General features: G+C 36.2%; 1 protein-coding gene across 2 annotated transcripts in view; it reads left to right on the top strand.

Moving 5' to 3' along the window:
* Positions 1-23,689, top strand: part of LOC131072082 (biogenesis of lysosome-related organelles complex 1 subunit 2) — a 29,593-nt gene extending 5,904 nt beyond the window's left edge. The window contains exons 2-3 of one of the 2 annotated variants that reach the window (XM_058008121.2): positions 19,042-19,149; positions 23,110-23,689. In XM_058008121.2, coding sequence (XP_057864104.2) covers positions 19,042-19,149; positions 23,110-23,379 — 378 coding nt within the window. In that variant the 3' untranslated portion in view covers positions 23,380-23,689. The remainder of the gene's footprint in view (positions 1-19,041; positions 19,150-23,109) is intronic. The other variant, XM_058008123.2, reaches the window with a different exon arrangement.
* The last annotated feature ends 3,767 nt before the right edge of the window (positions 23,690-27,456 follow it).

The raw sequence follows: 27,456 nt of genomic DNA, 5'->3' as shown, positions 1-27,456 counted from the left end.
ATCTCGAATAAAATGATAGTGGGTTTCCACATGTTTTGACCTGTCATGAAACACTGGATTGGTAGACATTTTAATACAACTCTGGTCCATGGTTGACCAAACAGCCCAGCAAGAAGCCTACGAAGCCACACTGCTTCTCTGGAAGCTACACTTGCTGCAATATACTCAGCTTCAGCAGTACTCAGTGCCACTGAGGATTGTTTTCTGCAAGCCCAGGAGATCACTGCAAATCCTAAGCTAAAACAAATACCGGAGGTGCTTTTCATGTCTTTGACACTACCAGCCCAGTCTGTATCTAAATAACCTTCCAAGGTTATTGGATTGTCAAGTGGATACTTCAGCCCAAAACCAACTGTGCCTCGCAAGTATCTTAGGATATGCTTGGCTGCAACAAGATGAATATGTTTGGGCATGCTCATGAACTGGCTGAGAGCATTCACAGCAAAACATATGTCTGGTCTAATGTTAACTAGATACATCAATGATCCAATCAACTGTCGGTACTCGGATGGATCTGCAAAATCAGAGTTAGCTGCAGAAACACTTAATTTCTTTAAGTTAGATTCCATAGGAGTAGACATGGGTTTACAATCCATCATTCTAAATCTTTTCAGAATGTCAATAGTATACTTTCCTTGACTTAGAAAAATTTCATTAGATCTTTGCCATACTTCTAGACCTAGAAAATAATGCATTAGACCTAAATCTTTCATTTCAAATTCTGAAGCTAGTTCTTTCTTGCATCTAATAATGAGTTCATCTTTACCAGTAAGGAATAAGTCATCCACTTAAAGAACTAGAATTAGCATTTCATCATTGGCTACCTTAAAGTATATGTTAGAGTCAGCATCATTTTTACAAAAGCCTAGACTTAGCAAGTATTTATCAATTCTTTCATACCAAGCACGAGGAGCTTGTTTAAGGCCATACAGAGCTTTCTTTAACCTGCACACATGGGTTAATCTATCCTGACTCTCATAACCCTCAGGTTGCTCGATATAGACTTCTTCCTCAATGACACCATTGAGGAAGGCAGTCTTAACATCCATCTGATGTAGTTTCCAACCCCTAGCAGTAGCAATGGCTATTATCATTCTAATAGAAGTATATCTAGCAACAGGAGCAAAAGTTTCTTCATAGTCTATGCCTTCCTTTTGAGAAAAACCACGAGCTACAAATCTAGCCTTATATTTTTCAATACTACCATCAGCATTATGTTTAATTTTAAATAACCATTTAGAGGAAACAACCGATTTACTTTTGGGTCTTGGCACAATGTCCCACACATCATTCTTGATGATTGACTGATATTGTTCATCCATAGCAAGCTTCCAGGCATGATGAATCAAAGCTTCTTCAACATTGCAAGGTTCAGTTTCAATGAGATTGCACATCAAATCAACGTAGTTGGAGAATACCTGAGGTCTCTTAGTTTCACGGAAGGTGCCACTAGGAGCAGCAAATCTTTTAGCTTTTTGAATGGTGTTTCTTACCCAAAGAGGCCTCTTTTTGGTAATGACAATGTCACTAGGAATATCAGTGGGATTCATGGGTTCTGGTGGATCATCATGATCATCTTGAGGTGGAGGTTCAACTTGCTCCCTCTGAATCTCAGGGTTAGTATCAACATTTATATCTTGATTGTCATTAGCTTCATCAATAACACAAGAACCTTTAAATTTCTTAGAAGCAATGTCTTCTTCAAATGTAACATCCCTACTTACCTCAACATACCTTTGACCCGGGATGTAAATCCTGAATGCCTTGGAGGATTCACTGTACCCGACTAGCATGCCTTTCTTTCTGGAGGGTTCCAACTTTGATCGCTTTTCCTTGGGCACATGAACATAAACGGGACTTCCAAAGATTCTGAGGTGACTAATGTCTGGTTTGGATCCTGTGAAGGCTTCTTCTGGGGTCATGTTCTTTAGAACACGATGAGGACATCTATTCTGGATATACACTGCTGTTCTAAAAGCCTCAGCCCATAGGAAGGTCTGCAAGTCTTGATCGTGGATCATAGCCTTTGTAGCCTCCACAATAGTCCTATTCTTTCTTTCAGCAACACCATTTTGTTGAGGATTGTATGGAACACAAAACTCCCTCTTAATTCCTGATTCAACACAAAAATCATAAAAGCTACCGGAGGTGTATTCACCTCCATTGTCAGATTTTAAACATTTAATTATTTTACCAGAGGAGTTTTCAGTTAATGCTTTAAACTCTTTAAATTTACTTAAGACTTCATCAGATTCTTTGGATTTCAAGAAGTAGATCCAAGTTTTCCTAGAAAAATCAACTATGAAAATTACGTAATAAAGAAATCCACTACGAGATGTTATAGACATAGGACCACATAAATCAGAGTGAACAAGTTCTAGTTTGTCTCTAGCTCTATTTTCACTTTTATGAAATGGACTTTTAACATTTTTGCCTATAGCACAACCTTTACAAGTGTTATCATGAATTTGACTGAGTTTAGGCATACCTTTGACTAACTTTTCAAGGGATGGAAGAGCTTGATAATGCAAGTGTCCAAGTTTTCTATGCCATAACTCACACGATTTCAGAGCCTCATTAATGAGGGCTTGAATAGGGTTAGTAGGGAGCTTATAAAGACTATCATATCTATGACCAATTATACGAGCAGATTTAAAACTAGCTTTCTGAGGCCAAGCAAGAACTTTTCCCTCAGAAAATGCAATTTGATAACCTTTATCTTCTAGAGCAGAAATGGAAATTAGGTTTCTTTTAATTCCAGGAACAAACAAGATATCACTGAGGTGCAAGGAAATACTAGAATCTAAATTCAGAGAAGTAGAGCCAGAACCTCTTACTGAATAACGAGCGTCATCACCAATTACCACGTGAAGGCTGGTATCCTTTTCTACTAAGCCTGAAAGGTGATCACAGTAACTTGTGATGTGTTTGGAGGCACCACTGTCAATCAACCATGTATTGCTATCTGAAGGAACATTGCTAGATAAAGCGGAGATGAATAAGAAGTCATCGTTTTGTTTTGAGACTTCATTTAGGTTGGCTTCACTTTGGTTAGGGTTATTCTGACATTCTTTAGCATAGTGACCAAATTTGTCACTTCTAAAGCATCGGACACGCGAGGTATCTCTTCGTTTCTTCCAAGGGTGTTGGGAACTAAATGGTCTGAATTCCCTATTTCTTTTTGGATAAGGTTTCTTCCAATTTCCCCCTTTCTTGCATTGAGCTGCAATCTTGTGATGATCATCTACATGGGGACTTTTGGTTTGCCCTCTTGTGATGAGGCGAGACTTTTCTTGGATGCAATCATTCTTAAGGCGATCAAGGGTAGGTAACTCAGTCCTGCCACTTATGGTTTGGATAAATGACTCCCATGAGTGAGGTAGACCATTTAGGGCAATCATGACAAGGTCTTTGTCTTCCATGTTATGGCCAATTAAACCTAGCTGATTCTTTAGTTCTGAAATTCTCATAAAGTAGGAAATAATAGAATCTTCTTTAGCCATTTTTGATTTTAAGTAGTTGTTGTCTTAAAGTAATTGCCTTACTGAGATTGTTAACTTCATATGTACCTTGTAGATGACTGAACATTTCCCTTGCAGTGGTAAATGAGGTAATAGAGGTGACTAGATGGTCTTTGACTGAATCAATGAGAATCTTCTTGGCCTTGACAGCATCCTTTTTGAATTGTTTTAGCTCGGCTGCATCTGTAGGCTCAGTTAGCTCTTTCGCTTCTATGAATTGGAGAAGATCTTCTTCCTCTAGAGCCAACTTGATTTGAACTTACCATGCAGTAAAATTGAGATTCCCATCAAGCCTATCTTCAACTTTCAGCCCCATTGACCTGACCTGCAATTGCTACACCAATCTGAAAATAAAGGAATACTGAATTCTGAATCTGAAAGTTTGATCTAGCCTATAGCTCTGATACCATGTTAATTTTAGCACTTTCAGATTAGATAATACTCAGAAAATCAGAATTTGTTTCCAACTAGGTTAATTAGATTTATTGGTTTTCAGATTTAAGCATAGTAAGAAATGAATGCAAAAGAGACGAGACAAAGGTACCTTGGGAAAACCTCCTAGGAGGAAAAACCCAGCCGGAAAAGATCCTCAGATCTGATTATGGTTTTAGATTCAATTGACAATTACACATTTATCTGGAGTATAGAAGTTGCAGTCACAAGGAAGATGGTGTAGAAGACTACACAGCTAGTTTGTTGACAGTGATCATGTTTTACAGTCCTTCTAACTTGTCTTGCTGTGTATGCACCTTTCAACTAGTTGCAGTCCTTTGCTTGAACCTTCAATAGAGATCCTTGTCTTTGTAATCACCAATTAGATCTGCTGTACATTCATGGAGTTCACCGTGATCACTAATTGGATCTGCACATACATGGAATTTGCTGTGATCACCACTTAGATCTGCACATACATGTAGTTCGCTGTGACCTACTGCTTGTAAGGGAGTTCGCTGCACAAGAAGGATATATTCGCTGTGACCTACTGCTTGTAGAGGAGTTTGCTGCACAAGAAGGATATATTTCGCATTTACTTGCAGACTACATTGATTATATTGTGAGAGATAAATGTCTTATTTATAGGAGAGCAAACACTCCTAATCAAGTTGGCTTGATCCAATTAATTTCATTAATTTATTTAATTCCTTTTTGTGTGTAGAGGATAGGGTCGGCCCTATCAAGGTATAGCGTGGGTTTTTTTAATTACTTTTGTGAGTGTAGCGTGGGGACCTTTTGGAGTGGCCGAAAGATATAGGGCTTGGTCCTATATATTGAAGGAGGGGCTGGCCCCCTTAGGCGGATTCCAATGTTGCCCAAGGCAATTGGAATCCGCCAGGCCCTAATTATAAACAACACTCTTTGCTCTATTGTTTGGCTAACAGTCTCCAAAATCTCTTGTTCTTCATCACTCACTAGGTCTCTTATTCTTGCAAACCCTCTTCTAATCTCTTCTTGTAAGGTTTCGACTTGTATTCTTAAGGCTCTAAAATCATCATTATGAACAAAATTACCACCTCTTTCCCTGCCTCTAACTCCAATTCTACTCCAACCACGTGGGACTCCTCTTGCATTCATTTTCCCGACACCCACAAACTCAACCTTGGTCAAGCTGCCTCCCTTCGGCGAATTTGCCTGCACACTCAAGATCTTCTGTCTCTAATATCACTGACGCAGTGGGAATACACACAAAAATCACTATCAAACACAACCTTATACAACCCAAATCAAATACCACAATGAACAATGAAACAGATTCAAAATCTGCACAATGAATTCATGGGATGTTTATACCATATTTACTAATAAATCATTACAACAACCTCTCAACTGAGTATACATCAATTACAGCCTGTAAGATTGAGAAATGTGCATTCAAAATAAAAAATAAACTGATTTACAACAGCAAGAACACATAGGAAACGAACTATAGAAATTCTCTTATTCAAATCACACTCCTCAACATCACCAGCTCCCTGCGACAAACAAAATCAACTCTTTGTAGAATTCAAAACACACATCTCCAACTAATTCTCTGCTGTAAATACCTCCCTACACCTGCAACAAAAATAAATTATTCAATCCTCAAACAAAAATACTACACCTACCCTGTCTTCTCCAAGATCTGGGTTTTTCTTATCTTTTCTTAAAACCCCTCTTCCTAAAAACAATCGCCTTCACTCCCAAAATTCCTCCTCTCCACATTGCTACCTCCAAAAAACCCCATCCATGCCTTATCAAAATGTCATTTAAAATTCATTTCCAGCTTCATGAATGTGCATTTACACCCGCCTAGCCATTTGCTAAAATTAGGTCTGTTGTCATACCACTAGCTGCACATTGAGTCCCAGAAAATCAAAACTCAGAACCATAAACTGATTTGTGAAAATTAGAGTTTTTTTTTTATGGGCTCCACTCAAGCAATGACATTCAAAATCTAATTCAAGGAGTATTGAAATTTCAAGTTGGGCTCGCTCCGCGTGGATGCCCTGCATCAACTTTAATTGGCCTAATTGTTTAAGCAAATTATACTGCTAGGTTTGGGTATTTTATAAAAAAAGTTTGACCTAAACTGGAGCCTAATTAGTGGCAAATTTTTTTGTTTTTTCATTTATAAGGGTTTTCAAAATAAGTTAAATCCTGTTGATACATGATAGCCTCGGTAAGATAAATGATTGAATGAGAGATAAATGAAGTCTCTCATTCAATCATCTATGTCATCGATAGACTATGATAAGACTCCAGTTATCTTATATATACACATGAGATTATGATCATGATTCAGTTATTATATATTTATCATCGATTATGTGCATGATATACGATCTAGCTGTGATCGATATATAACCTTGCATTAACAATTGGGTTCTTAACTAATGTCTATATACCGATTAACATCGGTTACTAATCATAATGCATAGGACACCGATTGGTATCAGGTTTAACACCGATTGGTATCGGGTTTATTGTTAATGCTAACACACCGATTCGTATCGGGCGTATTGTTAATGCTAACACACTGATTGGTATCGGGCTTAATGTTAAATGCTTACACACCGATTGGTATCAGGTTTGATGTTAAATGCTTGCACACCGATTAGTATCGGGTTTAATGATTAAATGCATACACACCGATTATCGGTTTGAAGAGGCACGATCAAGTAATATCTTGATCGGTCATGTCTAATAGACATGACCGGTCAAGGTATTGCTTGATCTCCTATTTTTGCATATATATATCGATCGGTGAAATGTAGGAAGAACATTGAAATTCATAAATACTCTTTCTCCATCTGCAACATACCAGATAATAATCAGATTTATTATATTAAGAAATAACATATACTTGAAAGAAAAGATAACCTTGAATATAACTTGCATCTTGAATTGAAAATTGAATAACATTTACAAATCCCATTCACTATTTACCTTTTCTTTTCAAAAAAGGGTGTCTAACAATTTGGCCATTACTTCACAGAAAAGTAAGTCTGGATACGATTCCTATATTATCCACATAAATCCATCCAGTCATTGGATGATATAAACGTTTGATGCCAACATTATTCTATTATAATCTTTGATTGAACATATCGTTCAGTTATAATGTACAGTATAGTTGAAGTGTCTTTTCTCCCTTTTTTGAATTTTGTCTTTTCTTTGTTGTCTTATACTTCAAAATAACGGAGTAATTGTCCAACCATTTTGGTATGATAAGATACATTCAAACATGGCTTGATTGTAGTAATTGTGAATAATACAATGGATTGAGAACGGCTGCTATCAACTCTTAGAACTAGGAAAGCAACAGGAAAAGTAGACTGTGAATGGCACAACGTCCAACCTGGATATATGCACTGTATAATCTATAACAGCTGCTATGTAACAATTGTGCCCAGGAGGAGGCAAGATATGTATGAAGTGTTATTTCTGTGTTCCGAACAATCCAGGTATCAACCCCTCTTCCTTTTAGTCACTGTGAGCAGAAAATGAGGGAGATAATTTTGGAATTCTCAAAGCATTTCCCAAGAAAGGCCTTTCCTTATATCCATTTCAACGCATATTCTATCACTAGTTGATAAGTATCTTATTTGAGTTATATCAGCAACAGATTTATTTTTCCTAAGAGAGCTCCATAAACTTAAAAAAATTTAGGATTCAAAAATAGAGAAAATTTTATGTTTTTAAAGTAATTTTAAGAGTTAGTCTTGATTTTTTATGTCTTCCATTAATGTTAGAGTTTGATTGATATCGACCCAGAGTTGTCAGGGCTTTAGCTTAGAATTGCAGAACTTGCATAGTCAGGGCCAATTCAACATTTTTTGGGTGGGTTCAAAATCTTGTGAGTGATAACGAAAAAATTGTTAAGTACATTTAATATGCTTTGAAGTTTTGAACAGTTTTCATACCGCTTCTATAAATAACTAAGTTACCGGGTTCGGGTTCGGGCACCGGTTTGGGTTTGAAGAACCGGTACGCTGGTATGGCAAATTTTTGAAAATGGGTTTGGGTTCGTTAGTACAAAAACAATAGAAAATATCTATCTATCTATCTATCTATATATATAATATTATATAATAATATAATATAATATATAATATAAATATTATTATATTATATTATATATTATACATAATATATAATATAATATATAATATAATTATTATATATATAATAATATATATTATTATATAATATAATATAATAATATATTATATAATAACATATATTATTAATATGTGTATAAAATCATAAATCAGTGAATTATGAATTTATAGAAAAGCTTTTAAAGTGTAAAATAATAAACCGAAGGCCAATTAATTATCGAAGGCTTCACTGTTCGAAGCCCGCCCTTCTTCGTCAAATCCCTCCCTTCATCGACGGCAACTCTATCTCTCCCTCCATCGACAATCAACTGCAAACTATTGTTGGCAACTGCAAATGGGTGTTTTCATCGACGACAACCTGCAAACAAGTGTTTTCGTCGACGGCAACTGCAACGGGGGTGTATTGACTTTACTGACTGTTGTTGAACCGAACCAGACGCGAACCGAACTCGAACTGGGACCCAACTCGAACCAGGACCAGTATTTGGGCTCTGAGTGCCGAACCCGGTAACTTAGATAAATAAATGTAATTTAATGCTGGGTAGCTTGTTTTTAAAGAACAGTTGAGAAGAGAACATGGTCCGCAGGTTTGGGCTTCAAAAAATTTCATGAATTGAAGCTTCCATGAAACTAAGGTCTCCCTTATTTAGTTAATTGCCTATCCTCCAAGGTCACAGATTTTTCACAATTAAGCCATTTGAGAGAAGATGAAAGTGGTAGTTAATTAAGTGGTATCGGGATTCTTAGGACCAGGATTGCAAGACCAGGACATTTGTTGAGAACATGTTACAATTTCAAATGAGTCAAGTTTGAAGAAAGATACAATTCAAAACTTGCCTCTTTTTTACCTAATGTAAAGATAGAGTTGAAGTTAGTTGTCTAGATCACTTTCAATCGAGACATCAATTTGTTGTATGAGATCCCCCCTTGTAGAAGCTGACAAGGGAATTGATTTTCTGTTTAACTTATATGCTATTCATATTTCTACATCTTTGGATTCTATCCTTTGACAATGTTTGCAACAATTCTAAGCCTTGCCAATTCATCGAAGCCTGAGGTATATAAGCCATATCTACTTTTCGCTCAATTTGGATTATTCAGCTAGAGGTAGGTCGTGCAGGAGCAGTGGGCTGAAGATTATATTTTGACTTTTCTATGGATGGGGCAGCTTTTTTTCCAATCCATCTTGGTAGCTAATGCCACTCAATTTTGGAATGCTAACAAAGCTTTTCCATAAAGCAATGGAAAACTTCTATTGTTTCGTAGTCAATGTTTCAAGTTAACAGAGCCTTAGTTGGGGCATGTTCAGAAGATGGAACTTCCAACTCCTTCCAGTGCGAATAAGGTGAAGAAAATAGGGAGGTCTGCAACAATGGAATCCCAATTGGAAATGCTATAGCAATTTTTTTTTCTACCCAGGATTTCGAATAATTTCATGCATTCTGAGTTGGAATACTAAGCTTTCAATGATAAAAATTATCTATCATTAAACATCCAGGGTTTTGTATACTAAGTTATGTAAGTTATAAGTTATAACCAAGCGATAGGGTTTTTCATAATTTATCTGGGAATTGTGTGGAATCAATTTACAGGGAAATAACCTATCACAATCCATGGAAGTCTCAAATTTATAACAGCAATTGGGACATCAATCATTATCAATATTGTTTCTTTTTTCATTGTTGAAAATTTGAAATGCGGGTAATTATATCGTAAAGGAAAAAGAATTACATAAGTTACAAACTCAAGCCTGCACACTGAAATAAGCTTAGTATATCTAGACATTGAAATATGAATACATATTCTAATTCACCAAAATTAAGCCAGTGGTAATCTAACAATGGTAGACATGATAACTATTAAATTAATGCAACTTTTCCTAAATAAAACTGTTATAAATGGTCAGCTGAGAAGAGTAGGACATCGATGCAACCATGTGACAAGCCAAGAACAATAGCAGAGTTATTTTCAAAAGAGAAGATCTGGTCCTTTGGATGATGAATTATCGTCATCAACTCTGGCTAAATCTTGACATCAGCATTCAACTTAATATCAGCATAGATGTCAAAATCTCACCTGCTAATCATTAAGGATTTCAGAGTTAAGGCCATCTGACTGCTATTCCAGTACTGACAAATTTGCTTGCATGGATTTATTATCTATTTTTTCCCTTGAAAGATCAGGTTTTTGGCTGGGTGTTTTGTGATTCTTGGCATAGGCAAGCCATATTCTAGTGGAAGCCATCTGTTCATGCAATGAGTGGAACTAGGACCTACCTATAAGGAAAATCAGCCAGACCTGCACAAGAATGGATGGAAAATGAAACCAAGGACCTTGCAATAACAAGGGTATTTTATGCTTGGTAGATGTGTTTAAAAAATGGTTAGACAATCATCGTGCCAAATTAGGCTCAAGGAAGTGGTGATATCATCTCCATGTGGATCATGTCACCACAGAAGCAGATCATAAATCTTATGAATATTATGAATTGCAACACTTCAACTTATAGATCTACCATAGCTCATGGTGCTAACCTATTATGATTAAATATACTATATGGCATCATAGCCACATTTTAGATAACAGATAACCATTTCCTAGACAATACGTGTTAAGCCGAAACATAAAAATTAAGTTTAATGCCTTTCAAATTCACAATGCATTGAATTGAGAATTAACCATCCAATGAGTTTGTAGATTTCACACTAATGGTCTATATGGATTTTCTAAGTATTTGCGATACTTAAATGGTACCGAAAGGAAAAACACAAAACATCTTCAAATTGACAAAATTCCCTCTTAACGAAGACAGTGCATCTCAATAAGATTCCTAATCCCCATAACGAAAAAAGAAGGCCACTCCAACTACCTTTTTACAGCCCAGACAAATAAGCAATTATCTTCATATTCAACTTAAACAAGAATGATTTATTCCCTAGCGCAAGAGAAGGCATCAAGGTTGACAAAAGAGGAATTAATGACATCATATATGAAAATCAGCTTATGTGATTGTATTGTTTGTCAGGGCTAAAAAAGATATGTACATTTGCCATATCTTAAAATAGCCATTGTCATGCAGGTGCTGGGATAGCCATGGTTGCCTACCAAAATTCCTCTCAGCCCAATAAAGAATATGTAATGTCCCCACTTGAAATAGGATTTAATAATATTTAATAATAATAAAATTAAAATACAAAAATAATATTTAAATTAAAATATAAAATTAAATATAATTAAGTTAATGAATGGTCAAAAGACTTGGAATGAAATTTTGTGACTCCCTCAAACATGAGATATAAAAAGGGAGAAGAGAATCTCATTTGAGAGGGGGACAATTTGAGAATCAGAGGTGCAGATCTGATTTAAATAAAAGTGCAGATCTGATTGTGAAAGATTGTGCCCCTTTCAAAGGGCAGAAATAATTAAGTGTTACACTCTTTCAAAGGGTGCTAATGATGAAAGGGTGTGTCTCTTGCCAAAGGGCATACATGATGAAGAGGTGTGACTCCTCCCTCACATTGAGAGATATAAAGGAAAGGAATCAAAGCATCCAGCGAGAACACCATCGATTAGATCATATCAGAACTGTTATTAAGTTACAGGCAGTAACATGCTTGTTCTTGGTGTTATGCATGAGGATTCGATTAATGAATGAGACTGAAGGAGGAAAACAGAAAGAAAGCAGATTGAACTCACGGCAAATAACGAATATAACTTCTTTGGAATATCACAAATGGCTCATTGTATATGAGGGACTCTCTCTTAAGTACGCCACTCCATAGTGGATGCCTAACCCCTGCCACATGGAGCCAAGAGGGATGAGGCATCTGCTCTTGGGCTTAAGAGAGGAGGTGGTTGTGATGAGGGGGAACAGTGATAGGACACCTCACTGGGTACGCTACTCCACCTCACTGGGTACGCTACTCCATGATGGATGCTTAACACCTGCCACATGGAGCCAAGAGGGATGTAGCATCTGCTCTTGGGCCTAGGGTGGAGGGTCTCTTGGACACCCTATCCAGCTAGCCTACCCTAGTGCACTAAGAATTAGATAATAAAGAATGGCAACTAACCTACAATCTGATTTTATCTAACAAATATAATACTAATGGTAATTAATACATTAAAGAATTGTATCACTCAATCTAATTCATTAGTATATGTTTCAGTTATAAGTATTACTTCATATGTGGTCCCTAATTTTGTGTTGTAGGAAAACATTATACAAAGGTACTCCCATAAACTTAATTACCTATTTTAGATTTGGGCAAATTTAGGTTAATTTAACGTATAACTAATTAGGGGACATTACAGAATAGGCTGACTGCCTAAATGTCATGTCCCCACCATAAAACATTCTCACACCCGTCCTTAAGCAAGAAGAAAAAAAATAATAAACAAATTCAGAAGCCCAATAGTTACTCAAAGGAATTAATTGTCCCATGATATTCTTTCCTTTGTTTCGAACAAGAAGCATCCACACATGAATCGGCAATTTATTAAGAATAGTTGCCTTAAATAAACCAATGCATAAGATGGTTGCCTTCAACATAAACATCACGGATTCCTTAATGAAGAGGCAGTGGAGATATTAGAAGAAACACTGATCGTGGCAAAGGATATGACCCTTCATCCTCTCTTGGGGGATATATAAGGCAGATATTCACTTCAAGGAAGGCATCAAATCAGATCAGATTTCATTTATATACGTAATCCTCGTACAGGGAAGGCTGCCTTTGATTCTAGCAAGTATTTGGTATGAAAGTGTAGTCATATCTATTGTCTATTATATCTATTATGAATATTGGTTTTATTTTTTAATTTGAATTATAAAATCTATATAAATTCTTAGAGTTAATAAACTAATCAATTTATTTTTCTACAAGCAATCATACATGAGGTTGTTAAGGAAACATGTTTGGGAGAGGCAACAGACCGGTTCCCACAATGTAAGTACACCACCTCAAATTGGATGGGCTGGAGGTCCTGCCACTTGTGGGCCAAGTGGTTGAATTGTCTTGGTTGGATGTATGCACTCTTGGGCTTAGTTGTGACAAACAGTTTCTGGGCACCCTATCATGTGTCCCCTCCAATCCTTTGTATGGTTGTGTGTTGGAAGTGAAACTATAGAATAGATCCAAATAGGTGATACTAATCATCATTTCATTTAATGTTGATTGTTTATTTGCTTTAATGATCAATAGCTATTATATGATTGAGTTAGAGAATGTTGTTTGTAAACAAATTGTATTGTTGGAATTGTTACTTTTGGGCAAAAATCAGGTATACCCCAATTGGTGCAGGGGCATTTGAACAATTTTGTTGTGTAGGTTCCAGGAGTTTGGAATCATGTGATTTTGGTTTGTAATAAGGTCAATAGGATTTTGAATAAGTGCTCAGATGATGGAAGGACCCTAGGAGTTATTGTTTGACCAATGTTGGTCTATTAGCCCTTAAGGGTGCCAGATAGAGCATTTGGTAGAATAAGTTGGTATTGTGTTAGAATAGTATGGTTTGATGTAGTTTAGGAGGTTTTAAGGTCATTTGAACCTTTAGAAGTGACCTAGGTTTGATTTGGGCAAACGTTGCTCAAACTATGTAAAAGTTCTAAAAAGTTGCAAAAGTTGCTCATAGCAACTTTGCAACATTTGCATTTTCCAAACACCAACGGCTAGTTGGTTGTCTTTTTCAGTTAAAGACATTTGTAACCAACTCAAGACCGATATAAGGCTTGGGACAACTGATGAGAATGTTGGTTGAAGATTTGAAGGAAGAAAAGCAAGTTTAGCCTTTCAAAAATTGTGTTTTCAGCGTGTTGAGTTGAGTTTCATTGACATCGTACGGTCTATACGGACTTATAAGCCCAGACCAAGGCATGAATTGTTAGAGCAGAGACATACCTTTCATTTCATGGTGATTTGAGGTTTTGAAGTGTTATAGTTTGTAAGTTTTGTCATTTTTTGTTGCAGGCGGGTCCTAAAGACCTTAAAACAAGGGTTTTGAAGACCCTATGGCTCATACCTAGCATTCCATGGTGGAACTCTGTACTGAAACCTTGTGGAATGCTAGGAGGCCTTGTAAAGTATGCTTTTAATTTGTTTTTAAGACAAGGGAGGCTAAACTCCAGATTTGCCACCATACCCTAGGCTTGGCACGTTGAGTTGGCAAGCAATGGGGATCATGGACAACAGGCCCTAGATGGGTAAATCTGTTGGATGGATTTGGTTCCAATTTGGATTGGACATCCTCATGGGTGTACAGACTTGAGCCAATCATCAGAATCCTTGAGCAATCGGACTGGTGAAGGCATTTGAGCAAAACCCTATTTTGTAGGCTTAAAAGGAGGAATTAGGTCTAAAGAGGGTTAGGATGGTTAGTGACCAAACCCATGTCCAATTTTGTGATATTGTATGAAGCTTTCAAAAGGGTATCTGAAAAGCAAAAGACTTCATACCGGTGTTCAGGACTTCGGGCAGATAAGTGCAAAATACCTCACCAGTAGGGCTAATTGGACTAGGTCTCCTAGTAGGCCTAAAAGAGCAAATTGGTCCTAAAGCTTGAAACCGGTAAACACCAAAGTCCATAAATGAAGGGTTAGGGTTGGACAACCAAGGAAAATAATCCCTAAGTGTGTTGGTCATGTGTAATGAAGATCCTATGGTAGAGAGGGTTGGCTCTTGGTTAAAGTGTTGAGTAGGAAGGTCTCTAATAAGGAGTGTGGACACTCACTAAACAAGAGGAGGTCACCTTAGTCTAAGGACCTTGGGAAGGTCAGTGAGGGTGGGCCCTACAACCTTTGGAAGGTTGGAAAGAGTGGAATCATTGGATGGTTCAAGAGACAACCTAAGGAGACATCAAGAACAAGCAAACCCAGTAGGAGTGAGCATCCTGTCTACATCACCAATAGGGGACATTTCACTAAAGTCTTACACACAGAATGAGAATTGGATGAAAATACGTAATACCTATAATACAAAGACAACAGAAACTCAAAACAGCACTGTGAACCAATGGAAAGTGATTTGCAAACCACTTATCAGGATGGATTAATTATTCATGTGATGGATGTTCCCCAGATCTTCAGAGTGCCTTTGTGGAGAATCGGAGATTATCATCACATGCTAGTTCTGCTGTAGTCATGTTCTCAGCTTGTGCCCCCAGCCACTCCTCTATTTCTTCCATCTCCTTGTCTACATCTGGATAAATCTCTATGTTGTTTAGCTTGAACTCATAACAAATAGAGACAAGTTGAGTTCTTCGTTTGTTTACTGACCCACTGAGATCATCAATGACATAAGTGATAGTAGCATCCTTACAAGGCATGATTTTTGCCTTTTCACTTCATAGTTTGCTTGATCACTACCAACAATCTTATACATAGATTAAATATTGGTTGAAAACACATAATGCCCCTTAATACAAAGATAAACAACAGCATAAGATTAAATATTGGTTGAAAACACATAATGCCCCTTAATACAAAGATAAACAACAGCCAAATCAAAACCAACAAAAAGTGGGTTGCAAGCTACTAATCAGTAAGGATTGGTCATGCATGCACTGGATGCAGCCCAGATTTTCAGTTTGTCTTTATGGAGCTATCATTATATGCCAATTCTTTTGTAGCCTTGTCTTTTTTTCTCAATGGCGCCATTGAGAAGCCATATCTGGTGAAAATTTCATGCATGGCTTCAGAATAGAGATTATAACAGTGATGTTTCTTTTGACTGAAGTACTAGTTCGGGTTCCAGGGTATGGTTCATGGGTTTGGTCAAAATTTTTTAGGTGGTTGGGTTCATTTTGGGTTTGTCCATACAAAAACATATAAAATCAGAAATATATACATATTTGCAGCAGCAATTAAGTTCAAAATACACCACACAACATCTTATATTATAATTATATAATAAACAGAACCACCTTATTAATAGTCAAATATTAGTCAAATTCAGATGTCATGATATAAATTAAAGTTAAAAAATAATAATGTCATGTGTCAACAATCAGGGATCATTGATAAAAAATCATATGGGTTTTCAAAAATATCATCACCATCCATATTAGATGATGTAGGTAGTGGTAAATTAGAACCACAAATAGTGCCACTAGCATTGGCACTAGCACTAGGACTAGCACTAGCACTGGGACTAGCACTCTCATGCTCACTAGTTGGCTCATAATCATCATCAACATTAAGTGCAAATAAATGGGAAATGGAAGCATCCAAGTCAATATGGTGTAGCTCAATATCGCACTTCCTTGTAGCTACTTTGTTTGTGTGTAAGGAGCTGCAAGTTTGAATGCACATACACCAAAAGTCCTCTGCCTTTTTTGAGTGTAGCTGATTGTGCTTTATTGACTGGGTGAAGGAATATGTACTCCAATTCCTCGTAGATGCAAATGAATTGGCAACCTAGTAAGACAAAATTAGAGAGTTAAGAGTTACAAATTAAAATATAAGTAAACTTAAAAGATAAAGGATTTTTTTATAAAACTTGTGATAAAATTTTGATCACAAGAGGTTGTAAGTGTGTGAATGGTTGGCCATGGAAGTACCAGTAGGTGTGTGAATGGTTGGCCATGGAAGTACCACCAACTAAACATAGCCTTATACTTGTCCCGAAGAGCATCAAAACTGAAGACGCTGGAGCATGCAAAATCCATGAACTTAAGTCTTGCAGCATCCTACATGTCATGATCAATGCATATTCTATGAAGTGCTACCTTGTAATCTTTGACTGATTTCAACATCTCTATATGGCCAACTCTTGTTCTTACAAAAAGGAGCTTGGCACTATAATATTTGGGACTCAATGCAAAGGCAAGAAGATGTAGTGGAGTAATCATATTGTTTCCTCTCTCTTCAATGATTTTGTGTAGTTGTTTGAAGAATTTTTCTTTAGGGACTTTGCTCTTTTGCATTTATGATGACTTTCATCTTCTCAATCATTGAGTTGATGCCGTCATATACCTCACCCTAACAAGGTCTATTCATGTTAGTATAACGAATCATGCTCAATATGGGCTTAGTGAGATTGAGGAGATATTCAACACGATCCCACCAAATGTCATCTAGGATCATTTGTTTAAACTTTGCTACCCTTATGGTACCAGATTGCCTCCATATGGACCAATTTGGGCTAATGACCTTGTTAGAAAGTGCCTCATGAACATTCACAAGTTGCCTCAACACAATTGTGTTGGAGGCAAAATGGATCTCAACAACTTGTTTGAAAAACAAAATTAAAAAAAATAAAAATTAGAAAAATAATTTTAAAAAAATTTACGAAAGTGAAACATATTTATTCCTTAACTTACCTTCAACAGCTCTAATTTTGAGAGTGTTCTAAATATGCCTTGTGACATATGGTGGTTAGTGATGAACATTTAGATCTCTTCGGCCTCAGCTTATACTTTGTTTGATCCAATCAATTTTGATGCCAATTTTTTGTAGCATGGCACAAGGTGTGTCCAAAAAACGTGTGGATAACTCTCTTCAACCCATAACCTAGCTGCTCTACAATTTTTGGCATTAACTATTTTAATTTGCATGACATTTCGAGGGCCCACTTCCTCAATGGCTGGACAAAGAATGTTAGCAATAAATGCACCATTCTTCACCTCCCCTTCACAATCCATTGCTCTCAAAAACATTGCCCCTTTAGGGGACATTGCAATATCATTGATTAATGGCCGATTTTTTGCATCTTTTTTGCCCATCAGAAATGATAAATACCCTTGTTTTAACCTACAAATCTCTTATGGGATTCAAGGAGTCTTCTACGAGTTTCACGTCTTTTTCCAATAAGGTGTTACACACCTTTCAAAACCTGAGCCCATATATCCTTTTGGAGCCTCATTAATTGATCTCACCATTTCTTGCCAATATGGTCAGCGAACAACATTGAATGCCAATCCATTCACGTAGACACATCTTGCTGTGTGTTGATTGGCAATCTCTCGAGACTCGTTATGAAATGCCATTTCCAACGGCCCTGTTGATCTCTAATGTGTAGAGGCCACAAGTTGTTCTTCAAGTGTGAACAAAAATAAAATGAAAAGGTGGTGGAGGGGCTTCATCCATCAAGATCCTTTCTTTGACAAAGGATGATTTGATTTACGACTTACTGCTTGATCTAGTTTTTTTTGCTCTTCAATATATGCCAAGACTTGTGGTTTGGAATGCTATTTCCATCTTTTATAGGACAAAACGTTATGCCTTCTCTAGGGATCTTGCACAAATGGCCTTTCACTCGACTGTATGAACTTGAATATCTAACTTTTACATTCACTACAAATTCAAACATAACCTTCACCACTTGGAAGCTACTATACCATTTCAACATATATTCAAAAGGGGACAGTCTAGGTCTGTTTTAAAGCAGGGTTGGCTTATGGAGGTAGAACCGGTTGCCATTGTAATACCTAAGACAACAAGTTCAATAAATAAAACATTTGAAAGAAAATATATAAATACAACTTAATAGTTAAATCCTTTGAAAAAATTAAGCATGTGTTATAAACACCTAGAAGAATGAAAACAAACCAAAAACTTAAAAACGAAACAAGAGAGCTCAGCTTTTTATTAAATGCAGAAAACAAAACCAAAAATCTACTTCTTTTGAAGAAATCTTGTCCTACAATGTCCTTGACAACAAACGAACTATTGCAAATATGTAGGAATAGCACAACAACCTGCTTGGAACATTCAACAATCAATCTTCAACTCTATTCATGCAATGGCATGCAACAAAATAAATTCAGCAATGAAGGATAATATTTTTGTTTGTCATTCACAATATGAAAAATGAGTTTGCTCTTGCCTTTTGGATGTTTTCTATACCACATTTTAGAGTTTAAGGGGCAAATTGCACTTTTTACGGTAAAAATAACTTAAAAAATGCGAAATTCATTTGGCACAGGTACTCGCCAAATTCACCTCAAGTTGGCACAAGACGGACCCGCAGGTGCTACACGGGACCCACCCAGACCTGGACCCACACTTGGGCTGGACCAAAGCGGGACACAGGGTTTGTAGGGGCCAGACCAGTAACTTAGCTTTTGACTATAATTAATAGTTATCTGATATTTCAATTACAATTTAAATGGTTACAGATCTGGTTTTTTAGGATAGAATTTGTGACATCAACCCATAGGGTTTGTATCTTTTTGCATCTCATCTCTAGCAGAATGTGAGATATTGCCAGATAATCTATGAGAAGCAGAAGTAGAATTGGTATCAGGCTATCAAACTGCATATTAGGGTATCACATGGTTTATTCTATGTCCTTACCTAAATGAAAATCTATTAGCTTCTTCATTTTTGTAACAGTTCTGTACTTGGCAGATGGAATTTTAGGAACTATCTATTCCATTCATACCTGTTCTGAAACATTTGGAGTGGGATTCTATTTATGGAATTTGTGGTGTTAACATAACGATCAGGATCCTAATTCACATATGCTCCACAGTCCTATACATAGATTGAGGATTGGCTGAAAATGAATAATGCTTGTAATTCAAAGATAAAGAAAAACCACAACAGAACCAATGGATAATGGTTTACAAACCACTCGTCAGGATGGATTGTTCATGCATACATCAGATGTTGCTCAGATCTTCAGGGTGTCTTGGTGGAGATCATCATCACGTGCCAGTTCTGTTGCAGCCATGTTCTCAGCATATGCCCCCAGCCACTCCATCATTTCTTCCATCTCCTTGTCCACATGTGCTTAAATCTCAGTGCTATTCTGCATCAAGGCACAAGGAACAGAGGTAATGAATTGAGTTCCTGCTTTCCTGACCAATCCACTGAGATAATTAATTGATAGCAGCATCTAGGTGGGGCATGATTTTGACACTCTTTCCTTAATAGTAGCAGCCTTGACACCAATTTCCTGCTGTAATTATCGTCTTTTTTCTCTTATTCTGAGATCAAATTGGCCACCTTGGTAGGATCATCTTCATTTTTATATTCTCTCCCCAACCTTATTCATCTATCTGTTCTCTGCAATTCATTGTCCATAAAATTGAAAACATTCTATTCCTCAAAGATGTTAGACATTGGGAATGGAAAAGCAAAATGGTGTATAACCCTTGGAATGTACCTCCTAATTTCATCTTTTTAAAACATATTTTCCATGGTGGATGAAGGAATAGAACCCACATTGACCCACAGAAAAAGAGCAGAGACAGTTTTTTGTTCCATGTAGAAGCAAGTGCCAAATGACATAAAAAGGGTAAATCAAGTAGGCCTCCTCTTGAAAAAATGATTATGTCCTTTATTTTAAGCACGGAAGTCTGAGATGTTGATCTCATTCACTAGACTGATGTGATAAACACCCCTTGGAAACCAGCAATATCCTGCTGCCACTTTCATCTTAGTGTCCTTGGGAGCAGTGTGGGGCTACCTTGCATTGGAGCCTAAAATCATTTTTATTCACTTGACTTTAAAAGATTATGATCTGAGTTAATGACACTTTGATTTGATGTTTCTCTTTCTAATGCTGGCTCTTGATGAAGCACTGGGCTTACAACATAGGGCTCAGCCATTCGCTAGCTCTATGATCCCAGTTACCATGTTTTGTGCTTTCTTCTGGATCCACCTGGTTTGAAACTCCTGGTGATCTGATTTGAGAGAATTTGGAAAGTTTTCATTTTTTGCGATCAAACTGCATGGCAATCATTTTAAGTCTTAGTCCCTTTACCTCAGACCTTCCTTGCAGCAGTAAATATAGAAGAAAACAAATAGATCAGACCCCTTGCAGAATCCAAGGCATCTAATTCTATACATGGAATCTGTCTTTTTTATTCGTACTACTTAATCTCCTGTCCTAATCCAAACTTACTCTTGACTTGTAATATTACCTAATCTGGATTTCAGGATATATAATCTATACATTTTCTCATTGAGCCAGCTTGGAATAAGGCAATGTCATCGTCTTCTTTCTATAAATACTCCATTAGTATCTCATCCACTGCACCAGGGAACATGTTGACTTCATTACTATGTCACCAAATGCATCATGGAATAACGTCGATTTCATTAGTACCTGATTAAATTCACCATGGAACCTGTCTTTATTACTATCTCATCAAATGGAGCACACGGAACATCTTGACTATTTCAAAGACCATTTGAGGTCACTGGGAGGAGAAAAAGGACTTAAATGACTGTCATGAAATCAGTGTCTGATATGATGACATCAGTGAGGTAAATACCAGATTTATTTGACTACCTTTTGACCTATGTTTGACTGCTGACATCAGCAAGGAAGTTGTTACTGCAAGTTTGAAACTATGGCTATATTTTGAATGCTGTGAAGTGTAAGCTTGGCTTGCAAAAAATGCTGTTGTCTAGGATCAAATTAAATAGAGACTCATAAAAGCTCAATTAACTTACGTTTAATGGTATTGCTCTACTTCTCTGGGGTGAATGTTTCGTACCTTTTTGGTATGAATTTGCTAGTTATGAATTAATGGAATCTTAAGATCTTTTATCATAGTGAAGTGATGGTTGGATTTAACGAGGCATTGGCATTTTTGGTGTTCCCATAGAAAGTTTGATCTTTAAAATGACTATTGGTAGTGAAGTGCTCAAACTCTAAGAATGAAGCCCTTGGAAGTATGAAGAACTTCTATTTTTGAAGTTTTCAAATCCCACAAGGAAACTCTTGTGAAATACTTGAGCTTGTCTATGATTACAAAGCATTTGATACTTAAAGCCCTCGAACCTTACAATACACAGAAAAATGAAATTATCAAAGCCCGCGAGGGATTGCTTCAGTGAAGTTCTTCAACTCTGCAAGGCCTTATTGTTTCTCGAGTGTCCTGAGGCAGTGCTATTGTTATTCCTATTAGTTTGATTGCGAAGAGGTGACATGTTATTACTGCTTTTGACTAGCTAGGGAGATGAGTTGACTGGAGTCGCAAATAAGTGATGCAATTACAGTAATAAATGCCGAGGGATGCTTGTCTTTGGAGGCCTTCATTTGCATCATATCTATGTTGTGAGTAGACAAATGGTTGGGGAAGGAGAACTACCATAGCGTGCTTAAAACAATATTGCACATTCCATCAACAGATATGGGTCAGTTCAATTTAATGTTTTGATTTGTAACCCTTACACCAGTCACTTGACACCACCACAACTTTTAAGGATAAAATTAGGGAATTGGATCAGAAATTACAAGAAATGCATAGACAATGAAATGAGCATAAGAATAATATGGAAAGGGTACGATCTAAAGCAAATTAATACAAGAAGAACGGGGATCTCTAGATCCTTCTCAATACTGGATTAAATTTACTCGAGTGTTAAAATTAATAGTTACTTTAACTGGATTGTTTTGTTTCACTCTTGTTGGTCCTATGTTAAAGCGAGACGATGCACTATTGATAAGAAACCCAAGCATAAATTATTAAAGCACTATAACATTATTGAGGTATTAACGATTGTTGGTCCAAATCTAGGCTATGATTTCTAGGGTTGCTTATGAAAACACTTTCTTCATGTGTATTTAATGAATGTGCTTCGAGTATTCTATGAAACTCTTTTTATTCACGGTTTTCTCTTGCAAACCATAATTTTTTGTTTTAATGAAAAGGCAACCATTTGCATATTGTCTTTCTTCTATTGGAGTCTTCAATTATAATGAACACCATCATACTTCTAAGTAATTATATAACCACCCAATTGATAATAAGTTTCCTTGCACAGTGATGCATGATTTCGCTATCTGAATTGCTTCAAATGTTTTGTTGTTTTCTCTTTCAATGGACTGACAGCCCCCTTTCAGTTTGTTTATTTAAACATATTGCCTCTCACATTCATTTGTTTTTTAGTTATCATATTGCTCAAGTCAATTCTTGGACCTCATACCTGCCTGCACATGAAACTCGATGGCACATTCAAAATTATTGATGCTCCATATGATTTATTTTCTTTGAATGACTCAAATGCGAGTTAAAAGAAATGATTGTCTCTGCAGGGCACAAATAATCTGTTGGAACTTCTTGAAAAGATGAACTTACGAACAGCAGATGAATATAACAACTTTGGAGACATCGCTTCAGGTCTTCGGGTTTTTGTTGAGCAATTGAAGACAAAAAATGAGAATTTCCACGAATACATGCAGCAGATAGATGAAATTGATCAACAAGTGACAGAACTTGAAGCTGTAGTTTCTACGCTCGACAAGTACACCTATACATTGGAGAATAAAGTTCGGTCTGCATATGTTGAATCTCGACCCAAGTGACAAGAAAAGAATGACGAAATTCTTATTTCAATTAATTAATTACAAGAGGTGTATGATTGATCTTTTATTGCTGCCAGCTGGTTACCATTTTCTTGTTTTATTTAATATTGCAGCTTGAGGTTGAGTTGATGACACAACTTAGAAGAATCGAATGCACTTATCTGACATTTGCAGATGTAGAATAAGGGGAATTGCAAAACAGCCCTGCAAGTCTTCTTAGGTAGATGTAAGATAAATGATATGTTGTGCTCTTAAATTTTAAATATGTATCTCGCAAACTTCAGACACTGCCTTAAGATTTTCTTGGAAACCATGTTCATCCAGAAGAGCAATATTGCAATATATATTAAGGAGAACCGAAAGTGCAAATGAAATTAAATTTCACGGATTTAAAATGGGTAAAATACCATGAATTAAAAGATGCTCAAATATTCATAAAAAGCATTTTTTAAATCGGCAAATATTATGTCATGTCAATAGAGTACATAAATAGAGAAACTTCAATTATAAGACATAAATAAAGAAACTTCAATTATAAGACATAAATAAAGATTCGATGTTGTCAATTACACTCAAATTCTTCGTGTCAGTTTTCCAGTCTTAGAGTACCTATTGGCATAGACTCACGTACAAAACAAAACTGGAGAATGCAAAATTCAAATAGACCTTAAGGTAGCAATGTCTAGATATGTTTATTAAAGTTGATGCACCTACGTCAAACAATCGCTTCAAGTAAGCATGGTCACAATCATCCATAACATCATTCAAGATATCTAAATTTCACTTCATGTAAGCTCCTTATTACTCATGATCCATTTTGAATTAGGATCAATTACATCTAGGTAGATTCATTGACCATCTTCAATAGTACTTAGATTAGCGATTTAGCAATGATGAACACACAATTTCTTAACATACTAATGTATGCTAGAGAAATAGAAAAATATTGTAAGTTATAATTGCAAAGTTTCTAATTTGATTTTTTTTTTTTTTTGAATGAAGACAAATCCATGAATTTGTTGGTTCAATTAGTTGCTTTTCTTAGAGTATATATATGTTCAAATGTACCCCAAGAATGCCTACAAGTAGAAGAATTACATAACCAGGTTAAAATTTACATAGCTATCCAACAAAGTCATTTTGACTTTGCCCCATGGCTAAATTACTCACACCATTATGTTAACATTAATTAGTTGTAAAGGAAGAATTTATTACTAAACCCAAATGATTGAATTCCGTTTAATGCAGAATTTGCAAACTATCAATCGATCATATGTTAGTGAATTAATGATTGAATTCCTTTGAGAAATAAAATCAAATGATGGTATCTTTCTTGATTCCATTCATCATATATTAGAGAATAATCCTTTTGCATTCAATGGAAACTTTGTTGTGGAAGTGCATCTGTGTAATTTTTTTTTTTATCATTTTTGCATCCTTGAGTGAGGGATTGTAATAGATATAGAATTCAAGAAATACCCTATAGTATAGATGCGGCAATGCATTAGGTGATTCCATCTATCATCAATGATTTGCCAAATTGGCATGACTCTACTCATCATTTTGCATTTTGGGTTGTATTGCCTTTTTTGTCCTATCTACGAATGGGTTCATAAAAATACCCCATAGGGGATTTTTCTTTATGAACCAATTTTTGAACACTATTTGAAGGTTGTAAAATTTACTCTTGTGCATTATTCAACATGTCTCTTTAAAACACAATGTGAAATAGTGGTTTCACCATTTGTGTTGAAGAGCAACTTACTATCCAATTTGTTGAAGCAAATATACCTTGAGGTTCATCTTTTGGGTGCGAATGTTGTGTTGTCAATAAATTAGTGACAAAGTTTGTTGCACATGGTTTCACAAGCTCCTTTCCTTCAATGAAGCTCTTCATCATGCTTGGCATTGTAGTTACGTATGGATTTGGTGTTAGATCTCCCCCTTTGAATCATAGATTTAACTAAATCAAGTTTTCCAATTTCCTCAAAGGTTTAACTTAATTCAATGTATAATTTGTGAGCTCCAAAATAATGTAGGATGCTTGTGCACCTTAATATACTTGAGTTGGCCAAATGGTAGAGAAATTATGCTTTTGAAAGAGAGGTCACAAGTTCAAATCTTGCAGGGGGTAGGATATTTCGTCTCAACATCCAAAACAGATTCATCAAATAGTAAACACAAGTTGGTTGATTTGGTTCTATCTAATGCACTTATGATTTTAAGATCATGTCATTATCAAATTCAATAAGAAACTTGATCAATATATGATTCCTTCTATCAATGTACCGATTGAGTATAATGCAACAACCTGTAATCTCACACCACTTATGATGCTCAACAACTAGCTTGCTAACATTTTACATTGCTTCTCTTAGGATGCCAACTCTAATGCTCTCATATGCTAAAGTTTTGAAACTAGGACCCGAATGAGATGCTCGATTAATATAAAAAATTTGATATTGCTTACTTTACATGTGCTTGAATACTTTTCTTTCATAATGTGTTCTCTAATGTTAACTGAGACCTAGGTTTGTTGTAGGATGCAAGGCAACATTACCTCACCAATAGTATTTTTTTTTACAATCAGTAGTAGTGGTGCCAAAGATGGTGTGACATTAGAACAATTATGACCTAATAGTAGATATTCTTCATCAACCATACTAATGGTTGCATCACACTTACTAGAAGACCATGTTTAAGAACATATAGTAGTTATGGGTTTTTTCAACTTACCTTCTGTGTAGGCATCAAGAAACAACTTTACTTGCTTGGTCAAATCCAAAGGATAATTTAGCAAGCTTTCACATCATTCCCTAACATCTTTGTGAGGTATCATTTGAAACAGTTGATTTACCACCATTTTCATTCCCACAAAAAATGTATTTAGTTTTTTAAATTTGGGCATTTGTGCGCAATATGCCTATCCAAAATCTATCTCTTGTGGCATAATGAAATATGGGCTAAAACATAAAACATATTCATAATCACTATTATTTTTTGATCAAGGGATAAATATCACGTTTTGAAAGGGCCTATAACCTTTTATATGGAAAAAGTAATGACTACTAAACAAGTCATTCAACAACACAACTATAGCCTAGTTGACATTGGAGAACAACCAATGCTGCTATGTCTAACCCTATCCTTGTAATACAAAAACCCTTACCTCGAGGATGAAATTTCAAAGTAGATTTAGGAAGAGGGGAAAATTGTCCAAGATACACCATTATTTAAATCCACTAATCATGGAGAGGGGGAAATCCTTAACTGACACCTCAACAAAAATGATCTCACAAGACAAGGAAGAATGTTTTAATTGAAGATGTTGGATGCTACACAAAATCTATAGATTGAGAAAGAAAAATAAACTTCCCACATCTCACCAATAAGGCAATGAAATTAGACGAAGGAGATGCATGAATTGAATTTGAAAGAAAAGTCCTAGAAAGGGAAAATGAAATCACCTAATCGACACCAACACTAGGGGAAGCCACCTTAGGAGGACCCTCAAAGATCACACTATGATCCACCAACAAGGGGGCAAGACAAGGAAACTCATCATCAACCAAAGAGTCAAAAACAAGATATTCACTTTGTAAAAAATCTCGACCCAACTCAAAAATGAAACACAATAACAATTCACACCAAATCAATGCATCACATGTAACTGAAATGACATTAGGCAGTAACAAGTAGGCAATTTGCTTAGTTGAAGCTACGCACTAGCTAAGAGTTCTGATCAGACAGCTACGCTCCAGATCAGACATACTATTATTCCCAAATTCCACATGCTCATAAAAAAAATAAAATTTGATCCCTATAAATATTGAGTTTGACCCTACCACCAAAGGGTAAGTCGGCCAAGCAAAAGAAAAAAAAATACATTTAATAGTTCAAATTCAGTGGCGCCAAAAAAGGGGACCACAGAGAAATATTTAAATTCAATGATTAATGTCGAGGGACATTACACACTTACAATCAAATGATTGGGGAGGGTATGTTGTTACAATGTAGTTGATCCCACAAACCTACAGTGAGAATGACGACAATCAAAAGCAAGATGTCTGATAGCAA

The sequence above is a fragment of the Cryptomeria japonica genome, chromosome 3 (genome assembly GCF_030272615.1).
Source record: "Cryptomeria japonica chromosome 3, Sugi_1.0, whole genome shotgun sequence".
NCBI classification, from domain to species: domain Eukaryota; kingdom Viridiplantae; phylum Streptophyta; class Pinopsida; order Cupressales; family Cupressaceae; genus Cryptomeria; species Cryptomeria japonica.
The sequence above is the reverse complement of the archived record's forward strand: the minus strand, read 5'-3'. Positions and strand labels throughout refer to the sequence as shown.